Below are 24170 nucleotides of genomic sequence, written 5' to 3' on the forward strand. Positions count from 1 at the left end.
TAAATCTACTAGGGTAAGTGGTCAGTGCGGATCCAGGCAGCCTGACGTCGGCAAGGCCTTCTTCCCAGCAAGGACTCTTGGGCCGGGCGTTCCGTCCCACCTCCCTTGTGGTTCTGGCAATAAGTGGGTGGCCGGCCCCTGCGGAGCAGGCCCTGCTCCCTGCCTTGGCCCTGGGCTGCAGCGCCAGCAGGAAGGGGCACCTTCCGGAGCGCCTGCACCAGCCCAGGTGGAGCGAGAGGGTCAAGGCCAAGGCCCCTCTGGAGGACCCCGACCCACAGCGGTGCGCAGGATGCAAGCTGCCTGCTTTTGTGCCAAGGTCGAGCCCCGGGCCTCACCAGGTAAAGCGCAGTACAGCGCCGGGGGAGCGGCAGGGCTGGAGCAGGGCTGAGAAAGGTGACCGGCGACCCACGGCCTTGCCATTCCCCTAGGCTTGCCAGGAACCTAGCGAAAGTCGCTCAGTCGTGTCCGACTCTCTGCGACCCCATGGACTGTACAGTCCGTGGAATTCTCTAGGCCAGAATACTGGGCGGCCTTTCCCTTCTCCAGGGGGTCTTCCCAGCCCAGGGATGGAACCCAGGTCTCCCGCATTGCGGGCAGATTGTCTGCCACTTGAGCCAAAGGGAAGCCAGGACCCCAAGGTCTTCTGATAAAAGGCCCCTGACCTCCCTAGATCTCGGCCCCTTTGAGATGTAAATGTTCTACAACCCAGGAATGTCTGTCTCCAGGACTTGGGCCATCCTTTCTTTTGAAATACAATCAAGAAAGATAACATTGAAACATGTATATTATGAAATATGTGAAGCAGGTCACAGGTCCAGGTTCGATGCATGAGACAGCGTGCTCCGGGCTGGTGCACTGGGATGACCCTGAGGGATGGGATGGGGAGGGAGGTGGGAGGGGGGTTCAGGATGGGGGACACGTGTACACCCGTGGCGGATTCATGTCAATGTATGCCAAAACCACTACAGTACTGTAAAGCAATTAGCCTCCAATTAAAATAAACAGATTAATTAAAAAAAAATAGATCCTGGAAACAAACAAAAAAAAGAAAGATCCTGGCCTTATGAACCAGTCTCTATGGGAGTCCGGAATCTAACTTCCGGTTTCCTTGCCCTGTGGCCTCTGCTGCTGATAATTTCCTACAAGCTCCCTCCAGCCTTACGCTCTCCTGCCGTGTGTTTCCACAGTTGACTTCAGCCGTTCGTTCCCAGCACAGTAATGTTGACCCCTATTGCAGTAGTCTGGAATAAAACCTTCTTTGCTCTTTTAGCCAGTGTCTCTTTGAAAAGAGTGGGGAGGGCAGAGGATAGGGAGAGTTCTAGAGTGAAAGGAAGGAGGAACCACAAGGAGGAAAGGGAGGGAATCCCTGATCTCAGAGTCCAGGGGCAGGAGGGAGGTCTCCCACCCACACAGCGCTGGGTGGGGGTGGGGCGCAGGGGGATTTGGGGGGGGGGGTGTTGTTCCGTGGCACAGCCGTGTCTGACTTTTTGCAACCCCATGGACTGCAGCACACCAGGCTTCCCTGTCCTTCACCATCTCCTGGAGCTTGCTCAAACTCATGTCTGTTGAGTTGAGTCAGTGATGCCATCCAACCATCTCATCCTCTGTCGTCCCCTTCTCCTCCTGCCTTCAGTCTTTCCCAGCATCAGGGTCTTTTCTAATGAGTCAGGTTGTCAAAGTATTGGAGCTTCAGCTTTAGCATCAATGAACGAATAATCCTTCCAATGAATATTCAGGATTGATTTGCTTTAGGATTGATTGGTTGGATCTCCTTGTAGTCCAAGGGACTCTCAAGAGTCTTCTCCAACACCACAGTTCAAAAGCATCAATTGTTCAGCACTCAGCTTTCTTGATAGTCCAACTCTCACATCCATCCGTAGTACATGACCACTGGAAAAACCATAGATGGACCTTTGTTGGCAAAGCAATGTCTCTATTTTTTAATATGCTGTTTAGGTTGATCATAGCTTTTCTCCCAAGGAGTGTCTTTTAATTTTGTGGCTGCAGTCACCATCCACAGTGGCAGCGAGGAGGACCTTGCTTTGGATACGCTGGGGCTGGGGTGTGTGAAGGATCTTCTGCTACATTCTATTAGTGTAATAGAAACAGGACTCTGACTCAACTAGGCTTAAGATACACTCCTGTCTTTTCTATCATGTGTCTTTGGGAATGTTCCTTAGCCTTTCTCCTCGTGCAGTTTCCACTATGTAAAATGGAAATAATAATAAATACCTGCTTCATAAGAGTGGGCTGTAAAAAAGGCAGGACACCAAAGTAGTGGTTCCTTTGAACTGTGGTGCTAGAGAAGACTCCTTGAACAGCAAAGACATCAAACCAGTCAATCTTAATGGAAATCAACTCTGAATACTTGTTGGAAGGACTGATTCTAAAGCTGAAGCTCCAGTATTTTGGTCATTTGATGTGAACAGCCGACTCATTGGAGAAGTCCCTGATGCTGGGAAAGATTGAGGGCAGAAGAAGGGGACATCAGAGGATGAGATAGCTGGATGGCATCACTGATGCAATGGACATGAACTTGGGCAAGCTCCGGGAGCTGGTGAGGGACAGGGAGGCCTGGGGTGCTGCAGTCCATGGGGTTGCAAGGAGTCAGACATGACTGGGTCACTGAACAACAACAACATAAGAATGTTGTGAGGTCAGTTCAGTAATATATGTAAATGACGGTGCACATCCTCGTGTAATATTATTGTCTTCTTAAGGTAAAGGAAATCGGTCCTGAGTGTTCATTGGAAGGACTGATGCTGAAGCTGAAACTCCAATACTTTAGCCACCTGATGCGAAGAGCTGACTCATTTGAAAAGACTCTGATGCTGGGAATGATTGAGGGCAGGAGGGGAAGGGGACGACAGAGGATGAGATGGTTGGATGGCATCACCGACTCGATGGACATGAGTTTGAGTGGACTCCGGGAGTTTGTGATGGACAGAGAGGCCTGGCGTGCTGCAATTCACGGGGTCGCCAAGAGTCAGACACAACTGAACGACTGAACTGAACTGAACCAAACTGATTGAGTGGTTTGACGGTGTCAGTCACTGTAGTAAGTCTTTAATAGGAAGTTTCTTCCTCTTCTTCAGATGGTGATTGCAGCTAGGAAATTAAAAGATGCTTACTTCTTGGAAGAAAAGTTATGACCAACCTAGATAGCATATTCAAAAGCAGAGACATTACTTTGCCAACAAAGATCCGTCTAGTCAAGGCTATGGTTTTTCCAGTGGTCATGTATGGATGTGAGAGTTGTACCATGAAGAGAGCTGGGCCTTGAAAAATTGATGCTTTTGAACTGTGGTGTTGGAGAAGACTCTTGAGAGTCCCTTGGACTGCAAGGAGATCCAACCAGTCCATTCTAAAGATCAGTCCTGGGTGTTCTTTGGAAAGACTGTGCTAAAGCTGAAACTCCAATACTTTGGCCACCTGATGCGAAGAACTGACTCATTGGAAAAAACCCTAATGCTGGGAAAGATTGAAGGCAGGAGGAGAAGGGGATGACAGAGGATGAGATGGTTGGATGGCATCACTGACTCAATGGACATGAGTTTGAGCAGCTCTGGGAGCTGGTGATAGACAGGGAGGCCTGGTGTGCTGCAGTCCCTGGGGTATCAAAGAGTCTGATTTGACTGAGCAACTGAACTGAACTGAAGGTAGACATAAGATCTAACTGACACGTAAGTAATGAGCAAGGAAAGCCAGCCAGTTGGTTGGCCTCAGAAGGAATTTTGTCAGAGTGTCCCGGGTTGGCCAAGCGGAGGACAGTCATCACGGAATCCTCTCCATTCTGCAGCATTTGGAGGAACACAGATGTGGAGGCCCAACTGGGTTCTAGCCCTGGGGTTATCTGCTTGCTTCTTCACAGTGTTCTGACCAGAGTCTATGCAGAGCCGTTTCTTGCCCTCCATTGGAAGTTCTGGCACAAAGATGACTTGATGATTAGTCTAGTATCCGCTAAGCTTAGAGAGGAACAAAGTTGGCTGATGCAGCTGAACTTGAATTAGAAGGGACATGGGATCCTGTCAAGCCTGAAACGGCTGGGTGTCATCTCTGGTCATCTGTAGCCAAGGGGCTCTGGTCTAGTCTTTATCTACCCTTGTAACTCAGCTCCTTACAGTAGGAAAACATTGTAGAAGGAGAGGATCTCAATACTGGAAGGACTTCAGAGACTAACTCAAGACTCTTCTTTAACCAGTGAGGAGTTGAGCCCCAGAAGATTAAGTGACTTATCCAAGTTGGTGGCAGAATTAGGTATAGAAAACAATTGTCTTTCCTCTCTGTTGTGAGCCTGCAGGGAGAGGTAGATGATAGAATTTAAGTCTGACTATATTCACTTTCTTTTTGGGAATTCATTACAATTGTTTCTGTCAAATAGGTATTATTGTTTTTTCCATTTGAAAAAAAATCAGGTTCAGAAAACCCTGTTTGTGGCATCTGAGGTCAAAGTAATAATTTGTTTCCTATAATCTCTGAGATGATGACCCAAAAGACTACCTTTGGGGCTGCTTTGTGGGAGGGTGGGCATGGAGGGTGGGAGTGGAGGAGGTGGGCTAGCCTTGTAGATGTATTCTCCCACGCCTGATTCCTTTCTTAATGTTTTCAAAATACAAGTGATAATTGGAAATAATAAGCATTCAGTGACTGGGTCTCTCATTCAACATTTATTGCGGTCCCCTCTGCACAAGATATAGCCACCCAAATCATAAAAATAGTCACCATCCTCATAAAAAAGTCACCATCCATGGCCATCAGTGGCTCACAAGCAAGGCCACAGCTTCCAACTTGTTATGGGACGTTTGTTTTCTAAAACCATTTATTTCCACAACTCTAAAATTTGGCTTAAAGCTTGCTATTTCTTCCAGTGCCAAATTACTAGCATTTTTTTCAAACTGTTGGAATATAAAAGCTGGTAACAGTGTTGAGTAAAGGTTCTTTTATTTGAGTAAGAGTGTGGTTCCTCAGAAATGGTAATTTCTGATAGCTGATGATTAATCCCATCAGCAAATGAATTTTCCTGCAGTTTTGAGGGCAGAGTGATAAATTAGTATTTGCAAAATGCTTTCATCCACTTTAGAGGTAATGTGTTCATCTGCAAACCAACAGAATTTGAAATGCCTGTGATTATCTTCAAAATCACACTGGGAGTGCATTCAAATAAAAATAACAGAGTTGGCAAGAGAAGAAGGGGGCAGAATCCATTTAAGATCACTAAATTGCTATCTGTTTTGATAAGGTAATTGGCCAGAAAATTAAATGCACTGTATAGAACAAAGCTATTTCCTGTAAGCTGGTACAGCCAAAGGCCATTTTTATTCAGCAAGCACAGGAAAACAAGGAATAAGTAAGTGGATCAAACCAAAAAGAGATTAGAGGAAGAATAAATTCAAAAAGAAGTAAGATTATTTAAAGTACAGGTTGATATCTGCATTTGAATCTTTGGTATGTGTCTAAAAAAATTGTTTTTCCCCGCACCCCACCCCCACCCCCGAGTACATTTCGTTTGTTGAAATCCTTACTTGGGAGAAATTGTAATAAAGTGTGGAAAGCACTGAATTATGATGCAGGTAAAGACACCTGGGTTCTAGTCCCCACTCCACAGCTTAACCAATCAGCTAACCCGATCTTCAAATGGCTTCATTGCTAAAATGAGAGATTGGATGAAATCATTCTCTAATATTCTTTCCAGCTGTAAAATCACAATTCTAAGTCAAGCGCTTCCTCCACATTTCTTAAATAAAGATAGAAGATGAAATTCGGATAGGATTTTTAAATTTACATAGACTTTAACAGATAATTCAAGTTGAAGAGCCCTAGCTTTTGAAATCCATTTGACTTCCTGGTCTTGCTGAGAGATGATTACTTTACACATTACTGACACACAACCCAGGTTAAAATTCTGTTGGCTCCTTAAATATTGCACGTGCAGAGGAGTGGTTGGGGAAACAATGAGAGCTGCTGGCCGCAGGGTGGTCCTGACACCGCCGCACCCATCTTCCGAAAGCTGCCTTTTCAGTAACACAGCCGCGCTGACTTTCTCAGAGGTCATCTACGAAGGAGCATCTCTGGGCGAGAACTTGAGTGAAACACCAGACGTTGCTGGGACTGAGAGTTCACAGTCAAGCCTGAGGAAGCCTACTGCTTGTACCCTGCCTCCTGATACCGTTTCCTCCCTCTTTGGAGATGCTATAAATAGGACTAAGTTTCTTTTTTATTTTCTCCACCTGATTTGGTGGTTGCTGTTGCAGAATGATAAACATAAAGAGTTGGAGGGAGGAGGGAAAATGCTAGATGGAGGTCCCAAAATTCTTCAAGGAAAATTTGGAGCAACACATTTGAAGGAATTAGATTTAAATTCCATCTATTGCAACTGTATAGCCTTGGGAAATCACTTAAATTTTTAATATCACCCAGCAGGAATTTCATTGGATAAAATTTAAAACAAAGATCCTAGCACATAATAAATGTGTAATAAATGGTAGTTATTTTTATTAAGATTGTTTGTCTTTCTGCCAACTAATTACTTTTTATCCCTTGCCTCTATTTCAAAAGAGGATTAGCGGGGGGGGGGGGAAAAATAATGAACACAAGTAAGGAAACTGGATGTGGGAATGTAAAGCTAAAAAAACTGATGCAAAACATCAAGTTAAATCATTTTGAAAATCATCACTTGAGAGGATAGCAGATTTATTTGGCTTTTCTTCCAACAGATATGATATCAAGACTTTTATTGGGACCGGCAGTTTCAGGAGACGGTCAGGGTGGAGCTGAAGACCACCAAGAAACCTTTTGCAATACAAGTGATGGAAACCAGAATGAGAGAAGGCAGAGAGAGAGATGTGTAGTCTGAGCCGCCTCTCCAATGGGGGGTTAGCCACTGTTCCATCATCCAGCTCCTGGAGATCTTTGGGGCCCGAGATCGAGTTTACATGGTGGTGGGGTTGGGTCCAGAAAGGGAGTTCTTTGATTGACTCATCTCTCAGGGATCCTTTACAGAGCAGGACGCTGTCAGAATCCCCCACGTGGTTGCTGATGGCATGAAGTGTGTGCATGCATCAAGAATAACTCAACAGGCAACTAAAGCCTGAGAAACTCTTGCACGATCACCCAGGAGTAGACTCAACCATTTTAATCACAGACTTTGATTTGACACACTCTAGGAACAAAGGGGGTGACTGGACAGTAAGAATGCTCTGTGGGACCCCAGAGTACATAGCTCCCAAAGTTTTGCTGAGAAAATCCTATACCAGCACAGTTGACGCGTGGACTAATCGAGTATGTGTTACTTGGCAGATCCCTGTCTTTTGACGATGAAAGCCATGTGAGGCTTTACAGGAAGATTCTGAAAGGCAAAGATAGTCATACAGGAGAGGTAAGAGCTCAGTCTCCTCCTATTGACTTGGTCTTGAATAGATTTTCTTTTCAAAGAAATTAATATGTTTTATTTGGGGTTGTACGGGGTCTTTGTTGCTGCATGCGGGCTTCCTCTGTGCCGCGTGCAGGCTTCTTACTGAGGCGGCTGCTCATGTTGCAGAGCACAGGCTCTGGTGCGTGGGTTTCAGTGGCTGCAGCGTGCAGGCTCAGCCATTGTGACTTGTGGGCTCCAGAGCTCAGGCTCAGGAGCTGCGGTGCGTGGGCTTCTCTACCCCGCGGCATGCGGGATCTTCCCGAGGCAGGGTTTGAACCGGTGTCCCCTGCACTGGTGGGCAGTGGAACAGTTTCTCAACTTCAACACTATTGGTGTTTGCAGCAGGATGATTCTTTACTAGAGGGGCTGGGGAGAGGGGTGGGGCATGGCTGTCCTGGGTGCAGTAGGATGCTAAGACTACCCACCAGGTACCAGGAGACACACCACTAGCAGAGTCTGCTAGATACTGGCATCTAGAAGCTACACGAGATACGCACCTTCCCAAAGTTGTGACGGTTAAAATTGTCCTCAGACATTCTTAAATGGCCCTTATGGGGCAAAAACCACTCCTGATTGAGAGCCATGTCTCAAGGTACCAAGGGCCTCAATGACTGAGCTGTCTGTGGCTAACACGTAGTGCTGACAATCAGGTAGGTGAGTGAGTTTGCCACGTCTTCAGTCTTCATGCAGAGCCTGAGCCCCTGTGTAGACTGATGTGTACCCAGAGGCTCAGGGTGATGCTTGGGTGTATGGTGAGACATTTTCCACCTTGAGTCTAGAGGATCCAAGCCCTCTGTGAGATGTAGTGTTTTCTCAAATATTTAACCTTATAGTTTGTGTAAAATATTTATCCATTGTTTAAACTTGGAACTCCCAGTGCTTAGGAATCTGTTAACTTTTCGTTGTTTTGTTTAGGGAAGGAAGGTTGCCAATGCCTCCGTGTGGGAATCCTGACAAAACAGGAGATTTACTTCTTATTGAGCAAGTAACCAAATTTATTTTATGTTTAATGATGAAAGGGCTTTTTTATTTCCTCATACGGAAAAGTATTGATAGCTTGATCGTACATACTTAAAGTGTAACATCTATACGTATAACATCTTAAGCACAATTAAAAGTTCAATAGCAAATTGAAAAATAATATTTTCTATCCTCTTGCAGATTTAATGTCTTATTGTACATGTATTTGTTTGAATACAAATTGGTAATTAAGAACTGAGATTTACACAGGGAGGTAGGAAAGGATGGAAAGAATTCACAGACAACGCAGATCATGAGAAGCTTTAAAAGAATGTCTAGCTTCACTAATGCCCAAAGAAATGCAAATGAAGACAACCGTATCTTTTCTTTGTCTTTCAAATTGATAAAAAATTTTTAAAAGTGCTCAATTTTACTCATTGCTGCTAAGAGTACTAAGGGATTAGCCCTCTTATCCACTGTTGGTAGGGGAAGAATTGTTACAGATTTCTTGAAAAGTAATTTGAAAGATACATCTAGAACAGAGACTGCAGCCATGAAATTAAAAGACACTTGCTCCTTAGAAGGAAAGCTATGACAAACCTAGACATCGTATTAAAAATCAGAGACATCATTTTGCTAACAAAGGTCCGTGTAGTCAAAACTGTGGTTTTTCCAGTAGTTATGTATGATGTGAGAATTGGACCATAAAGAAGGCTGAGTGCCAAAGAATTGTTGCTTTTGAACTGTGGTGTTGGAGAAAACTCTTTAGAGTCCCTTTGATTAATTTGCATATATTGAAGAATCCTTGCATTGTTGGGGTAAATTCTACTTGATCGTGTTGTATGGCCCTTTAAATATGTTCTTGGATTTTGTTTGCTAGTATCTTGTCGAGGATTTTTGTGTTTATGTTCATCAGTGATATTGGCCTGTAATTTTCATTTTTTGTGGCATCTTTGTCTGGTTTTGGTATCGGGGTGATGGTTGCCTTACAGAAAAAATTTGAGAGTGTTCTTCCTTCTGCAATTTTTGGAAGAGTTGAGCATGGTAGGTATTATCTCTTCTCTAAACATTTGATAGAGTTCACCTGTGAGGCCATCTGGTCCTGGACTTTTTTGTTAGAAGATTTTAAATTAGTTTCACTTTCAGTGCTTGTGATCTATCTGTTTATATTTTCTAATTCTTTCTGGTTCAGTCTTAGAAGATTGTACCTTTCCAAGAATTTTTCCATTTCTTTCAGGCTGTCAAATATAGTTGCTATAGTAGTCGCTTACGATCCTTTGTGTTTCCATGGTGTCAGCTATGATTTCTCCTTTCTCCTTTCTAATTTTATCGAGCTATCTCCCTTTTTTCTTGAAGAGTCTGGCTAAAGGTTTATCCATTTTTTTTTATCATCTCAAAAAACTAACTTTTACTGATCTTTGATATTGCTTTCTTCATTTTTATTTCATTTATTTCTGCTCTGACCTTTATGATTTCGTTCTTTCTACTGACTTTGGGTTTTCTTTGTTCTTCTTTCTCAGGTTGTTTTAGGTGTAGGGTTGGATTGTTTACTTGAGATTTTTCTTGTTTCTTGAGGTGAGGATGAACTGATCTCAACTTCCCTCTTAGAACTGCTTTTGCCTCCCATAGGTTTGGGGTCATCCTGTTTTCACTGGCATTTATTTCTAGGTATTTCTGTTTCTTTAGTCCTTTAATTTCTGCGGTAATCACCTGATTATTTAGCTACACACTATCTAGTCTCCATGTATTTGTGTTTTTTTTAAAGATTGCTTTACTGTAATTGATTTCTAATTTCATAGCATTGTGGTCAGAAAAGATGCTTGATACAATTTCAATTTTCTTAAATTTTCCAAGGCCTGATTTGTGACCCAAAATGTGGTCTGTCCTGAAGAAGTGAGAAGAAAGTTTATTCTGCTGCTTTTGGGTGGAATGTCCTATAAATATCAATTAAATCTACCCGGTCTATTGTGTTATTTAAAGCTTGTATTTCCTTATTTATTTTCTGTCTAGATGCTCTGTCGATTGGTGTCAGTGGGCTATCAGAGTTCTACACTACTGTTCTGATACTGTCAATTTCTTCTTTTACGGTTGTTGGCATTTGCTTTATGTATTTAGGGGTTCCTATGTTGGGTGCATAAATGTGTATAATTGTTATATCTTCTTGGGTTGATCATTTTTTAAAAATAATTTGATTTTTACATTTATTTCTGGCTGTGCTGAGTCTCTGCTGCTGCACGGGCCTTTCTCTACTTGCAGCGCATGGGCTCCTCACTTCAGCAGCTTCTCTTGTTGCAAAGCACAGGCTTCAGGGCGCTTGGGTTTCAGGACCTGCAGTGTGTGAGCTCAGTAGCTGCAGCTCCTGGGCACTAGAGCGCAGGCTCAGCGGTTGTGACATACAGGCCTAGTTGCTCCATGGCACGTGGGCTCTTCCCGGATTCGGAATCTGTGTCTCCTGCATGGGCAGGCAGATCCTTTACCACCGAGCCATCAGGGAAGCCCTGCCCAACCCTTTTAGCTTCAGTGCTTTTGAGAGGGTAACAGGCAGGAAGGCCAGGAGTCTCCAAATGGAGGAAATAGCTGCAAGTGTTAGACATTTTATCTCTCTTAAGCGGCAGGAGGAAACAAACCAGCGATATTTTTTCCTTCTCTATACAAATTTAAAAGGAGGTGTCTCTTAAAATTCTGTGTTGCCATAATGATACCTGGTTTCACCTGAAATTAACCAATGCCTTTTTCTTATGGAAATGTTTATCTTAAGCTATGCTAATGTACTGTGCATTTAGCCCAAACTCTGTCTTCAAGTCGGTTCCGCCTTTTGGGCTCAGAACCTACTTGATAAACCAGTATGTTATACTCCGATATTGTTCCTCTAATCTATGTAAATGAAACTATTTGTATGGTGCTCTGCCCTTCTTCAAGATTCAAGTTAATCATTTTATGGCCCAAGATAAACCATTTGGAGCCAAGGTTATCCCAAAATACATCTTATGGGTGAGGGGCCTGGTGCCATTCTAAGTTTTGAGACATTCCTTTCTTTCACTAACAGACTGCTGGTGACTATATAACACCCAGCTAAAGACTAGCAGGGGGTTACTCTTTCTGCTCCCTTCTGATGCCTATGTCAGAAGCTTTCTCTATCTCCTTTATACTTTAATAAAACTTTGTTACACAAAAGCTCTGAGCGATCAAGCCTCGTCTCTGGCGCTGGATTGAATTCTTCTCCTCCGGGGGCCAAGAATCCCAGTGTCGTGATTCAACAGCAACCTTTCACTTTCTACAGAAGTGAAGAGCTGAAAGCATCCTTCCTCTAACGTCAAGAGCCTCTTCAGTTAGTCCAGTCGCTCAGTCGTGTCCGACTCTTTGTGACCCCATGAACCACAGCACGCCAGGCTTCCCTGTCCATCACCTAACTCCCAGAGCTTACTCAAACTCCTGTCCATTGAGTCAGTGATGCCATCCAACCATCTCATCCTCTGTCACCCCCTTCTCCTCCTGCCCTCGATCTTTCCCAGGAATCTGTCCCGTTGCTCTCAATTTCTTTTATTTCTCCAAAGCTAATAGTGCGATTTCTAATACTGACTTTCAGTTTTCTGCCTTCTTTGTTGTTGTTTTGTACAGTTTAGCTAGTTTCTATTACAGAGGACAGAGAAACAGGCACAGGTAAGGAGAGGGACAAGAAAGGCGAAAAAGGCCCACATTGTTCATGAATATTACAATGTGCTTGTAACTAACTGGATGAGCCTCAGATAAAAGCAAAGGGCTTTCTCTGTCTTTACATGGTTCATTGCCTCTTCACACAGAATGGTGTTTTTATTTTTAGTTTTGAGGGCATGTATTTGTCACAGTAATAGTAAGTGGAATAGGTCTGAGGACTTTTGGACAATTTTCATCTTCTAGTCCTCTAAATGTTGTCAGTGAAATGTATCTATAAAAGAGTCACATGGTGATTTAACAGTAACTAGAACAAGAGCAACAGCAATCTAGGTAATATTTTATACTTCGGAAATAATTTTCACATACTTTATTACTTTGGTTCTAACAGCAAATCTTTTATTTATTTATTTTTCTTTTTTGATGTTTCTTATGTATTAGCCTGCGCTGGGTCTCAGTCGTGGCATGCGAGATCTTCCCTGCATCACGTGAGATCTTTCTTTGCAGCACAAAGACTCTCTCGTGGGGGCGCAGGGGCTCCAGAGCTCTCCGGCGCGTGGGCTTAGTTGCTCTGCGGCAGGTGGGATCTTAGTTCCCAGACCAGGGATCGAACCTGCATCTCCTGCATTGCAAGGTGGATTCTTAACCACTGAACCCCCAGGGAAGCCCCCTAAAGGCAATCTTATGAAAGAGAGTTGGTGATCCCCACTTTTCTGGTGCAGAAACTGAGGCCTTGCTGTTCAGAGTTGAGTGTGGCCGCTCAGCCTCTCTGATCCAGACCCAGTGACCTCAGTCCCCAGCTCTCTCTGTGTTACGGCGAGTTGCCAGGCCAGTTGACGGCGCTGTCTTCCTGAGGCGGAGGAGAAACGCCAGATGGGAAGTTTCAGGCCGAAGTGTGGACATGGTCAACTCTCGGAAGAGGAATGATGCAGACAGCCTCAGTGGCCGTCACATGGGTGTGAAAGCTGCTGACGGGGCCGAATGACCTCACCAGGTGACAGTGCTCCAGAGGAGGAATCTGATTAAACCTGTGATCCCACGAACTGATCGTTTTGTGTCAGTCAAGAAGTTTGAGCATGCATGCTGTTTTTATGCATTTCTGGAATATATACATGTATGTATATTAATCTATTTTGTACTTCATGAAACATAGGCAAAAATAAAATTTAGATTAAGAAGATAAAAATGTAGTAGACATTCTGACATTTGTTTCATTGTACTTGTTGTTTTCTAAAATGCGACGTGAAATCATCTTCTGTGTACTCTCCAGCTGTTCTTCATGGTTCAGGGATTCTGTAATTTATAACCTGTGTTTGAATACGAGCTTTGTCTGAAGAATTTTTGTCCAGGACACCAGTTACCTTATTTTCCGCATTTTCAATGTATATTCATTTGGTCATCTTAATGAGCTCTCCATAAGTCTCATTGCACTTATTCTGTATTCTTTCCAGCTTTCAGTGGCTTCTCTCATTGTAATGTTCCGCTGAAGACAAATGATTTAACTTTAAGTAGCCTTGAACCCAGATAAATATGTATGGGTCCAGGACCAAATAAATGTCTAGTCAGAATCAGAGGATGTGGCATCATGAGTCAGCCACTGACACGTTTGGTCTAGACTTGCAAGGTTTATGTTTGATTTTCCCTGTGTTTGAGTATTTGGCAAACACATTCATTTATTTCAAGAATTTTATTTTGGGGAAAAATATTTCTCGTAGGTCATCTATCTAAATAAACTGAGGGGGGAGAAAGGAAAAGTAATTCCTTTACTGATTTCTTTGATCCAAATTTTCAGAATGCTAAGAGGTTGGAGGATGTAATGTTTATGCATGGAATTTAATTTTTCTTTTCTCCACAAGAACAAAGACAATAGTTTGTAGGGATTCCCTTATTTATCTTGAGATTTACAATTAAAAAAAAATACACATCAACTAGAAATTGTTGTTTGAGATATAGCAAACATATGGGCAGTTTTCGCAATCTCTCTCCTTTGTAGATGAGGAGGTATACAAAATCGTAGTGTTTTTTTTTTTTTTCTTTCCTGGATACATGCTCATTGGTAGGCAACACAGAAAAGGAGTTTGAGAAAAAGCAACTGCCCTTTTGTCCCCGTTCTCAGAAAAGTCACTGTGATTTTCTGCCATTGCACTGAAGTGCAAACGCTGTAGACTTTGCCAGAATGTCCCTGAAACCTCAAATAGCTGAATGCACATGTCATATCCCTGCTACAGGCGGAACTGCACTTGTAGGCAGCCAAGTGGCACAGTGAGGCCTTCTGTGCTCAGAGGAAATGCACTGTGCTGGGTTCTCCCCGGAAGCCCCCTTCTCTCTCCACACTGGAGATGTAGGCGTAATAAATCCAGAGTAAGCTCTCTTCTTGTTGCTGTTGTCGCTTTGTTTTAATTTTTTTATTTTTTGATTGGAGGAAAATCGCTTGGTAATGGTGCGTTGCTTTCTGCCGTGTAACAGTGCAAATCAGCCGTACTTAGACATATACCACCGTCCCCTTGCGCTTTCCTCCACGCCCGCGCCCGGGTCCTCGGAGAGCGCCAGGCTGGGCTCCGTGTGTTACACAGCTGCTTCCCACCACGGTCCGTTTTCCGCATGGTTGCGTCTGTGTGTCGAGGCTGCTTTCTCCCTTTTTGAATTCTCCCACTCTCTCCCTCTCCAGTGTGCACAAGTCCGTTCCTTACGTCTTCATCTCCATTCCTTCCCTGCCAGTAAATAGCTTTAGCAGCGCCATATTTCTAGATTCCATATATTTGCGTGTGTGCGTGCTTAGTCGCTTCAGTCGTGTCCAACTCTCTGCGACCCTATGGACCATGGCCTGCCAGGCTCCTCTGTCCCTGGGATTCTCCAGACAGTACTGGAGTAGGTTGCCATTTCCTTCTCCACCATATATATGCATTAATGAACAATATTTTCTCTTTCTGACTTAACCTCACTCTGTGTAACAGGCTCTAAGTTCATCTGCCTCACTGGAACTGACTCAAATTCATTCTTTTTTCAAGGCTGAGTAATATTCCAGTGTATGTATGCACCATATCGTCTTTACCCATTCATCTGTGGTTGGATATCTAGGTAGCTTCCATGTCCTGGCTATTGTAAATAGTGATGCAGCGAACGCTGGGGTATATGTGTCTTTTAAAATTGTGGCTGTCTCAGGGTATATGCCTAGTCTGGATTGCTGGACCCTATGGTAGATGTACTCCTAGTTTCTAAAGGAATCTCCTTTCTGTTCTTCACAACGGCTGTATCAGTTTGCATTCCCACCAACAATGCTGGAGGGTTCCCTTTTCTCCATATAGTAAGCTTTCAAAAGCAGAGAAATTTGACGATTTCCCAGTCCATTCCACTTTCCACTCTGACTCATTCTTGGAGTCACAGGGACTCTGTGACATGACCACGATGGCTCACCTAACATTTGTTGGTGGAGTTCACCAGTAACGGCTGCTTCACTTTGTCCTGCTCATGTGAAAGGAGGTGGGAACTGTCATCGCTGATGGCAGCACACTGAACAGATTTTGGAAAAGAACTCTCATTCATTAGAGAGTTGAAAGAGAATTTCTATGTTTATGTTTTTCTTTCACTAAAAAGAGTGAGTTTTTTTGTCTTTTTCAAAAGTGGATTTTTAGGCTCACTATATATTTGATGACATGATCTTTGAGTGGCTTATTTGAAGAAGAAGTCACTTGAATTTGATAAGCTTTGATCTTTATAATTAAGAACATAATTCTATATATGTGTTTGAGTATATGTGTGTTTGTTTTATTATTTTATTCTATTTTAATTACTTACTTTTCTTCTCAGCCTTGGCCAGTTTTTTTTACACTGGGTGAAGAACTTTATAGGCAAATGGTGATTTGGGGGGGTAATCATCGCTTGTCAGCTGGGCAGGCCTGGAACCATTCCTGGGTCATCACCACGGCTGTAGGGTCTTCCATGAAGACTCTTCAAGGGTCATTTCCTGGAACCTCATCAGGGTGCATCTCCCCATCCACAGAGTCCTGGATCCGCACAGTCTTCGAAGGCATATTCTTATCACAAATCAAGGCATACGTGGAGCAAGAGAAGCTCAAGGGTAGAAGAATCACCACAATCTGTACTTTAGTGAGTAGATGACCTTTAACTCACTTTTTCCAATTTTAAGCCAGATACATTGACTTCATAAGTAGCATTAGATCAGTAGGGACCATCTCATCATGGTTAAGGCACCCTGAAGTTCCAGCGATCTGAGGACATGTGATTATTACTGGATAACGGTGACCTTCATTTTTAACATGTTTATCTGCAATTGTTCCATATAAAAATATACAATTCTCCAAAATATACTACTGTAAAAGATGACTGATACCTTCACAAAATAGGAAATAGTAGATAAATCTGTTAATAATTGATGGATTAAATAAAATATGAGATTATAGGCAAAAGGGATAAATATGTGAGGGAATGCTGAATCAGAGATATAGTGGGCATGGTTAGATATGGGGAATAAATGCACTTGTTCTGAAATTACTGATTTATAGTTAAGACCAGTATATGGGTAACACTCAGGATAGTCACAAAGAAAGAAGGAAAGTGAAGTCGCTCAGTCGTATTCGACTCTTTGTGACCCCATGGACTGTAGCCTACCAGGCTCTTCTGTCCATGGGATTCTCCAGGCAATAGTACTGGAGTGGATTGCCATTCCCTTCTGCAGGGGATCTCCCCAACCCAGGGATCGAACCCGGATCTCCCGCATTGTAGACAGGCGCTTTACCATCTGAGTCACCAGGGAAGTCGGGACAGTCACAAGTGTCCGTTAATTTCATATTTAGCCTGCAAGTATTCATTGAAGTTGTTAATTATGGGGACTATAAAGAAACTTAATAGGCAATAGAATAAAAATAAATGGTGGTGTTACTTCAAACTAAAAGGCTTCTGCACAGCAAACTACAAAACAAAAGACAACCCACAAGATAGGAGAGAGTATTTGCAAACCATATATCTGATAAGAGGTTCATCTCCAATACAAAAGAGACTTCTATAGGTCAATGTTAAGAAACAAGCAAAATTTAAAAAACCAACACAGTTTTTAAAATGGGCTAAGGACTTGAATAGACATCACTCTGAGACGACATACAGATGGCAATTAAGTACATAAAAAGGTGCTCAACATCACTGACCATCAGTGAAATGCAAATCAAAACCACAACATCACCTCACATCTGTTACTAACGAAGCAAAAGACAACACGTGATTGTGAGGGTGTGGAGAAAAGAGAATTCTTGTACAGTGGTGGTGGGAACGCACATTGGTGCAGCTACTGTGGCAAGCAGGGTGGTGGGCTTTCGGGTTTAGGAGACGTAGAGCTGGCTGGAAGATGGGTTGAGTCCCAGAGAAGAACAACAGAAGGGAACGTGGAATCCAGGGAGGCAGTCTGGGGCAGCGGGGACCAGACCAGAAGGATCGGGCACCCAGGTGGAGGGAGACAGTTAGAGCTCAGTGCCCAGGAGAGGGGAGAAGGCAATGGCAACCCACTCTAGTATTCTTGCCTGGAAAATCCCATGGACGGGGGAACCTGGTGGGCTACAGTCCATGGGGTCGCTAAGAGTCGGACACGACTGAACGACTTCACTTTCACTTTTCACTTTCATGCATTGGAGAAGGAAATGGCAACCGACTCCAGTGTTCTTGCCTGGAGATTCCCAGGGACGGAGGAGCCTGGTGGGAGGCCATCTATGGGGTCGCACAGAGTCGGACACGACTGAAGCGACTTAGCAGCAGCAGCCCAGGAGAGGAGCTTGACCCCAGGCCCGCGGTTCCCCAGGGGCAGAGCGTTTGTTTCCACGGTGACTGGGGCCCATTGGTGAGAGAACCCACAGAATAGAAGGACCCAGAGGGATCGCGGCTTGTGTGATTCATGTCTCCTACATGTTCAACTTCTGAAGAGCAGGGACCAGACCTTATTTGCTTTGGAAACCCCAGAGCCTGGTAGTCTGCACTTAGCAAGCATGTGCTGTTTGAAAGTGAAGCTGCATTGGTTTCCCCCTACCCTTGTCCCAAGGGTTTCCCTGCTGAAAAAACAAGTCCCCACTGACCTAAATCTCTTAATCCTCTGTAGACACTGGGTGGATGAGACGGGAAGGGCTTGAGCTGTCTAGCAGGGTGGACACCGGGGTTTTTCATGAGCAGAAGAAATGCCCTCCTCTCTCCTGCTGGCTACTGGTGGACCCCCGCTCACTGTCCCTGACCCGATAAAGGATTTTGAATGGAGGGCTGTGATTTGGGTAAGTCCCCTTCATTCCAGCTTTTGTAAAGTTCCTACAAATCAACATGCTTTCAGTGGTCTCTCTGAAACAGTCCAGGGGGTGGCAAAGAGTCGGACAGAACTGAGAGACTAACACTGTCACTGAGAAATTCACGGTTCTTTCACAGGCCCGCTTCCTTGTTCCGTTGGTTTGATGTGAGCAGGAGCTTGTAGGTTGTATTCTAATGTCCGGGGTGTTAGTCCCACCTCCCCTCTCCACCACGGAGAAACAGACTGATGAGCCAATCCACCAAGACCCTGGCAGTATCATCTTCCGAAATGCTAGCTTTGAATAAAAAGATGTGTATTTATTCATTTACGGCAGCTCCGGGCCTTCGTTGAGGCACTGGGGCCAGCTTAGCTGTCCCATGGCATATGGCATCTTCCCAGACCAGGGGTCGAACCTGCATCCCTGGCATGCCAGACATGTTATTAATACCACGGAACCACCAGGGAAGACCTGAATAAAATGACTTTGACAGGTTTACAAATCACGGAACTTTGTTGTGAGCTCCTGAGAGAAAAATACAAATTAGCTGTTTTTCATATATTTTGACCCTCTCCTACCATCCTCTGGTGATATGAGGTATTGCAAACCAATTTCTAAATATTTGAATCTTTACTTGAACGCGGTTAATATGAATTGAGTGAAAAGACCACAACTCATTTTATCAAAGATACGTTGTCTCATATTTCCTTTTACATTTCTTCTTTTATTACTTTTATGAAATTGTTTCTATTTTTCTAATAGAGAAAAAAGATTTATCCTGAATAATGACATCAATTTCCTCTTTCACCATTGTCTAATATCCATTTAGATTGTCTTGTATTATTATTTGTCCTGAGTTTTTTATCTAAATATTTTCTCTCTTACCCTTTCTCCCTGTCTCCTGGTGGTTATGTGACTGTTTACTGTTATCTTTGCTTGCATATTTTAAAAAGGTTTGTCAAAAAAGATCTACTTTCCATGATATAAGGTTGATAACTATATTTCAAGGAGCTCAATATTTGATTGATATAATCTGAATAATAGAAATCGTGCACATGTGAGCTATATTTTTTCATTCTATTGCATATCATAGCATTATTTATTAAAACACATCATATAAAAATGTAATGCTGAATAGCCTTTAAGTGCACAAGCCTCTGGAAAGTTAAAACACTTAAGCTACAGTCTAAACATCTTCAACTGGATATGTGGAATGATTACTGATTTGTGTTTGAAATTTTTCTTTTTTATTGAAGTGAAGAAGTTTCACTTTCAAAAAGGCACTTTAACCAAGAGTTGAATCATAGAGAAAGGTTCTGAAACCTGAAACATGGGTCGACGTGAATCTGAATCTGGAATGATGCATCAGTTTCCCGGGGCTGCTGGAACAAATGATCGCAAACCGAGAGGCTCAAAGCAACAGAAATGTGTTCTGGAGACCGGAGTCTGGAGTCCGGGTCCCGCGGGTTTCATTCCTCCTGGAGGTTCTCGGGGAATCGGCTCCGCGCCGCTTTCCCGGCTTCCGGTGGCTGCTGGCGACGCTTGGCGTCCTTGGCCTGGGGCCGCCCCCCGGCTTCCGCCTCAGGGCTTCTCTCTCTGTGTGTCTCTGTCTGGTTCTCTGTCTTTTATAAGGACGCCCATCCCCAGATTTACCGCCTTAATTTAGGATGATCTCATCTCTGGATCTTTACCTCGGTTATATTTTAAGAGACGCTTAATCCAAACGAGATCACGTTCCGAAGTTCTGGTGGCCTCGTGTTTTAGGGTCACCATTCAACCCACTACGGATGGAAATCGGCACCTGTGTCTGCGGCCCTGAGGTCACACGTGGGGTCCTCAGTTAGATCTGCCTTCCTAAAGCATCTTCCTCTTTCTGCTGCCAGTGGCCCTGGTCTTGGGGCCCCACTTCCAGTCTTTCATGAAATGGTGCTCTGAGCATTATTAACTAGTGGGTTTGTGAAGCAATGTTCTATGGAATTGTCCCAAGTCTATAAAATTGCATAATTCCATTCTATTTCCTAGTATATCAGTTCAGGAAATAGGAACAGTTTAATTTTGCCTCTGAGAAATAAAGTACCAGATATTCTGAAATCTTTATTAATTTATCCATTTCTTGTTTCAAAGGTTTTAAGGTATCTTACATAGGTAGATAAAAAATGAGGTAAAAATCAATTTGAATTAAGTAGAAGAGGAAAGCTGGAAAAAGGAAAATGGGAGCAGAAAGGATAAGAAGGAGCTAGAAGGTAAGATTATTACATAAAATTTATAAGCAAAAATATTAAAAACCATAGATTGTAGAAGGTGATTTGCTAAAAATAAACTTCAAATTTGACTCTCAGCTTTCTAGGAGTCAGTTCAAAGAAGAAAACAGGTACATGCTTCAAAGTCCCCGTAAAATTAAAGCAAATTAATTTTAATTAGTTGCTTGGAGGGAGCACATTCATTCCTGACTCTGGGACTCAAAAGAAAATTTCTTGTGGGATCTCCCGGAGAGGATGCGTTGTGTAATTAGCAAGTGCAATACGATTAGCAGCATCTTTAGAGTAAACACAGTGAGAAGTTTCAACAAGTTTCTTGCTCATGATGTCCCTTAATATAAACCAGTGGGTGATTTGGTGAAGATAGTTCCTGGGAGCTCCAAAGCTCCAGGTACTGAGGCTCAAACGTTTGTCCGGATTGCTGGAGAGAGGGATTGTGAAAAAATCAAAAGGAAGGGATGTCTCACATGCCTTCCAAGTGATACTGCAAATATATTGCTTCTCAGCGTGATTTTGGCTTGTGCTGTACGGCAGTGACAGTGGGCTGCTACAGAGCCTGGAGGGTGGCATCCTGCAGGGTCAGCTGTGTGTGCTCCGGGCAGCAGTCAGAGGGGCAGGCCGACGGCCAGCCTGGCACCTGCCCCAGGGAAGGAGGGTGAGGCAACAGCCTGAGGGGCCACGTGAGCTCCTCCAGGAGCCAGCGCCTGGCCCAAAGGGGCTTCCCAGGCGGCTCAGCGGTAAAGCATCCGCCCGCCAGTGCAGGCGATGCAGGCAGACCCCCTGGAGGAGGGCATGGCAGCCCACGCCAGGATTCTGGCCCGGGGAATCCCACCGACAGAGGAGCCTGGTGGGCCACCGTCCATGGGGTCGCAAAGAGTCGGACTCGACTTAGCAACTGAGCACGCACCCGGTGCCCCAAGAAAAGGGCGTCCAGAACCCCTGAAGCTCCACAGCAAAACAATAGCAGTGATTTTATATTTGAAAAATCTTTAGATGTCTACGGCAAAATACTTTCTATGGACGTGAAAACATTTCAGGAAAGTTTCACAGAACCTTTACTATTAAATAATGTGTTTTTTTTTTTCTTGGTGTAACTTCTGAATATTCATTGGAAGGACTGATGCTGAAGCTCCAATACTTTGGGCACCTGATGCGAAGAACTGACTCACTGGAAAGGACCCTCATGCTGGGAAAGATTGAAGGCTGGAGGAGAAGGGGATGACAGAGGATGAGATGGTTGGATGGCATCACCGACTCAATGGACATGAGTTTGAGTAAACTCTGGGAGTTGGTGATGGACAGGGAGGCCTGGCGTGCTGTGGTCCATGGGGTCGAAAAGAGTTGGACACGACTGAGCAACTGAACTGACTGAACTGAACTGAACTTCTGAAATAAACAAGCATAAAAAATACTATTTCTAGGGACTCCCTTGGTGGTCCAGTGGTTAAGAATCTGCCTTCCAAGGCAGGGGTTTCAGACTGGATCCCTGGTCAGGGAAGTAAGATCCCACATGCCGTGGGGCAAGTAAGCCCACGCACAGCAACTTGAGAAACCCCAAAGGGCTATAGCTACTGAGCCTTTGGACTGTAGAGCCTGTGAGCCTCAATCAGGAGTCCAGGGGCCACAACACAGACCCAGCAGAGTCAAAACTTAAAATATATATCTCTATCTATCTATCTAAACAAACAAATAAAGCACCTCATTAATTCTGCCTTATGGCATTTATTCAAGAAATATTTTAAAAAAACTATTTCTAGAGTAATAGAAATTAACATATCATGTAGACAAGTAGCTTTATGCTAGTTAAAAGCTGGGAATCATCTGACCAAAACAATGACTTTGACTCTAAAAGATCACTAGCCTTTCTTTCCAATAGCTACCAGAGAGCAGTCTCATCTGTCTGTTGAAATCATACTTAGTTTGTGGCAACAAAACCTTTTATTCTGCATTTTAAAAAAGTGACAACCTATGGTTTTATTTTATGTAGGATTCCTTACCAGGTATTAATGTGTTTTCTTGATAAAATTAATGATCTAGCTACAGATAGAAGATAAACTCCTCTCAGTGGCAAGGGGAAAAAAAAAAATCTTTGTTTTAGCAAAAGAGCAAACACATTTTTGTTTTGGCCACTTTATGCTGTAGCAGGACCAGAGAAAAGCCAGTTTCACTTGCTTGCCATCACTGCAAAGGTTTGAGATGTGTAAGAGGGGTTGTCACTTTTAGGCTGGGTATTGACCACACGCATCTTTGTGTGTGCATGCCAAGTCACTTCAGTCGTGTCCAACTCTTTGTGACCCCATGGACTGTACCCGCCTGGCTCCTCTGTCCACGGGATTCTCCAGGCAAGAATACTGGAGTGGGTTGCCATGCCTTCTCCAGGGGATCTTCTTGACCTAAGGATCGAAACCTTGATTCTTATGTCTCCTGTGTTGGCAGGCGGGTTCTTTGCCACTAGCACCATCTAGGAAGCCCGCGCCTCTGATCCCCTTGAACGCCAGCACCTCCAGCATTTGAAAACTGGGGCGAGAGCCTGGAGCAGGGGCACTGCTCAGGGTCTGAGGGTTCGTCCAAGGGGTCAGCTTGCAGGGTTCCGTTGGATGGTTCTCCTGTGAATCCAGAGGCAGAGTTCTGCTTGTTCTTCAGTTCAGTTCAGTTTAGTTCAGTCCAGTCACTCAGTTGTGTCTGGCTCTTTGTGACCCCATGGACTGCAGCATGCCAGGCCTCCCTGTCCATCCCCAACTCCCAGAGTCTACTCAAACTCCTGTGCATTGAGTCGGTGATGCCATCCAACCATCTCACCCTCTGCCGTCCCCTTCTCCTCCCGCCTTCACAGCCTCAGGGTCTTCTCTAAGGGGTCAGTTCTGCGCATCAGGTCCATCTGAAGTTAGATTCACGCCTCCGGCAGTGCTCCTGGTACTAACTCGGTGTGGCAGCTCTGGCCACAGTTTAGAGCAACTTCAGAAGAGTCCTGTGCCGGGGCTGGCTTTGGACTGAGAGTGATCAGTGCTGTACTGTCCTAGGTGCTGTGCATTTTCAGGACTTCTGTGCTAAGGACATTTATGCCACGGTAAATGCCACCTACTCAGTGTGGGTTAGGGACAAGCCAGATACTGACAAGGGGTGGGTGGTGTGGGAGACAGCATTTTATGGCCTTTTAGGAAAGATCTGTGCTCAAGACAGAGACGCAAAGTCGAAGGGAAGGGAGTCAAGGACAGGTCACTTCTCCACACACACCCCAGTGTCCCCGAGGAAACCAAAGGATTCTCTTTCCCCAGCCAGAGCGAGTCTGAAGCAAAGCTGCGCTCTGCAGTGGGGAAGGTGCCCCAGGGTGCGTAGTGAATCCCAGCTTGGGTTGAGGTTTTCCACCCTTATGGCAGAAAGTGAAGAGGAGCTAAAAAGTCTCTTGATGAAAGTGAAAGAGGAGAGCGAAAAAGTTGGCTTAAAGCTCAACATTCAGAAAACGAAGATCACGGCATCCGGTCCCATCACTTCATGGCAAATAGATGGGGAAACAGGGGAAACAGTGTCAGACTTTATTTTGGGGGGCTCCAAAATCACTGCAGATGGTGACTGTAGCCATGAAATTAAAAGACACTTACTCCTTGGAAGAAAAGT

At 44.2% G+C, this 24170-nt stretch overlaps 1 protein-coding gene across 1 annotated transcript; it reads left to right on the forward strand.

Annotated features, from left to right (window-relative positions):
- The first annotated feature begins 5951 nt into the window (after positions 1 to 5951).
- On the forward strand, positions 5952 to 16130 carry PSKH2 (protein serine kinase H2). The gene is given in 7 exon segments (XM_040261704.1): positions 5952 to 6121; positions 6714 to 6754; positions 6757 to 7070; positions 7072 to 7268; positions 7270 to 7375; positions 15830 to 15993; positions 15995 to 16130. Coding segments are annotated over 7 exon segments (1128 nt in total).
- Positions 16131 to 24170: the final 8040 nt, after the last annotated feature.

Source organism: Oryx dammah, unplaced genomic scaffold (genome assembly GCF_014754425.2).
Source record: "Oryx dammah isolate SB20612 unplaced genomic scaffold, SCBI_Odam_1.1 HiC_scaffold_19, whole genome shotgun sequence".
Lineage (NCBI taxonomy): Eukaryota > Metazoa > Chordata > Mammalia > Artiodactyla > Bovidae > Oryx > Oryx dammah.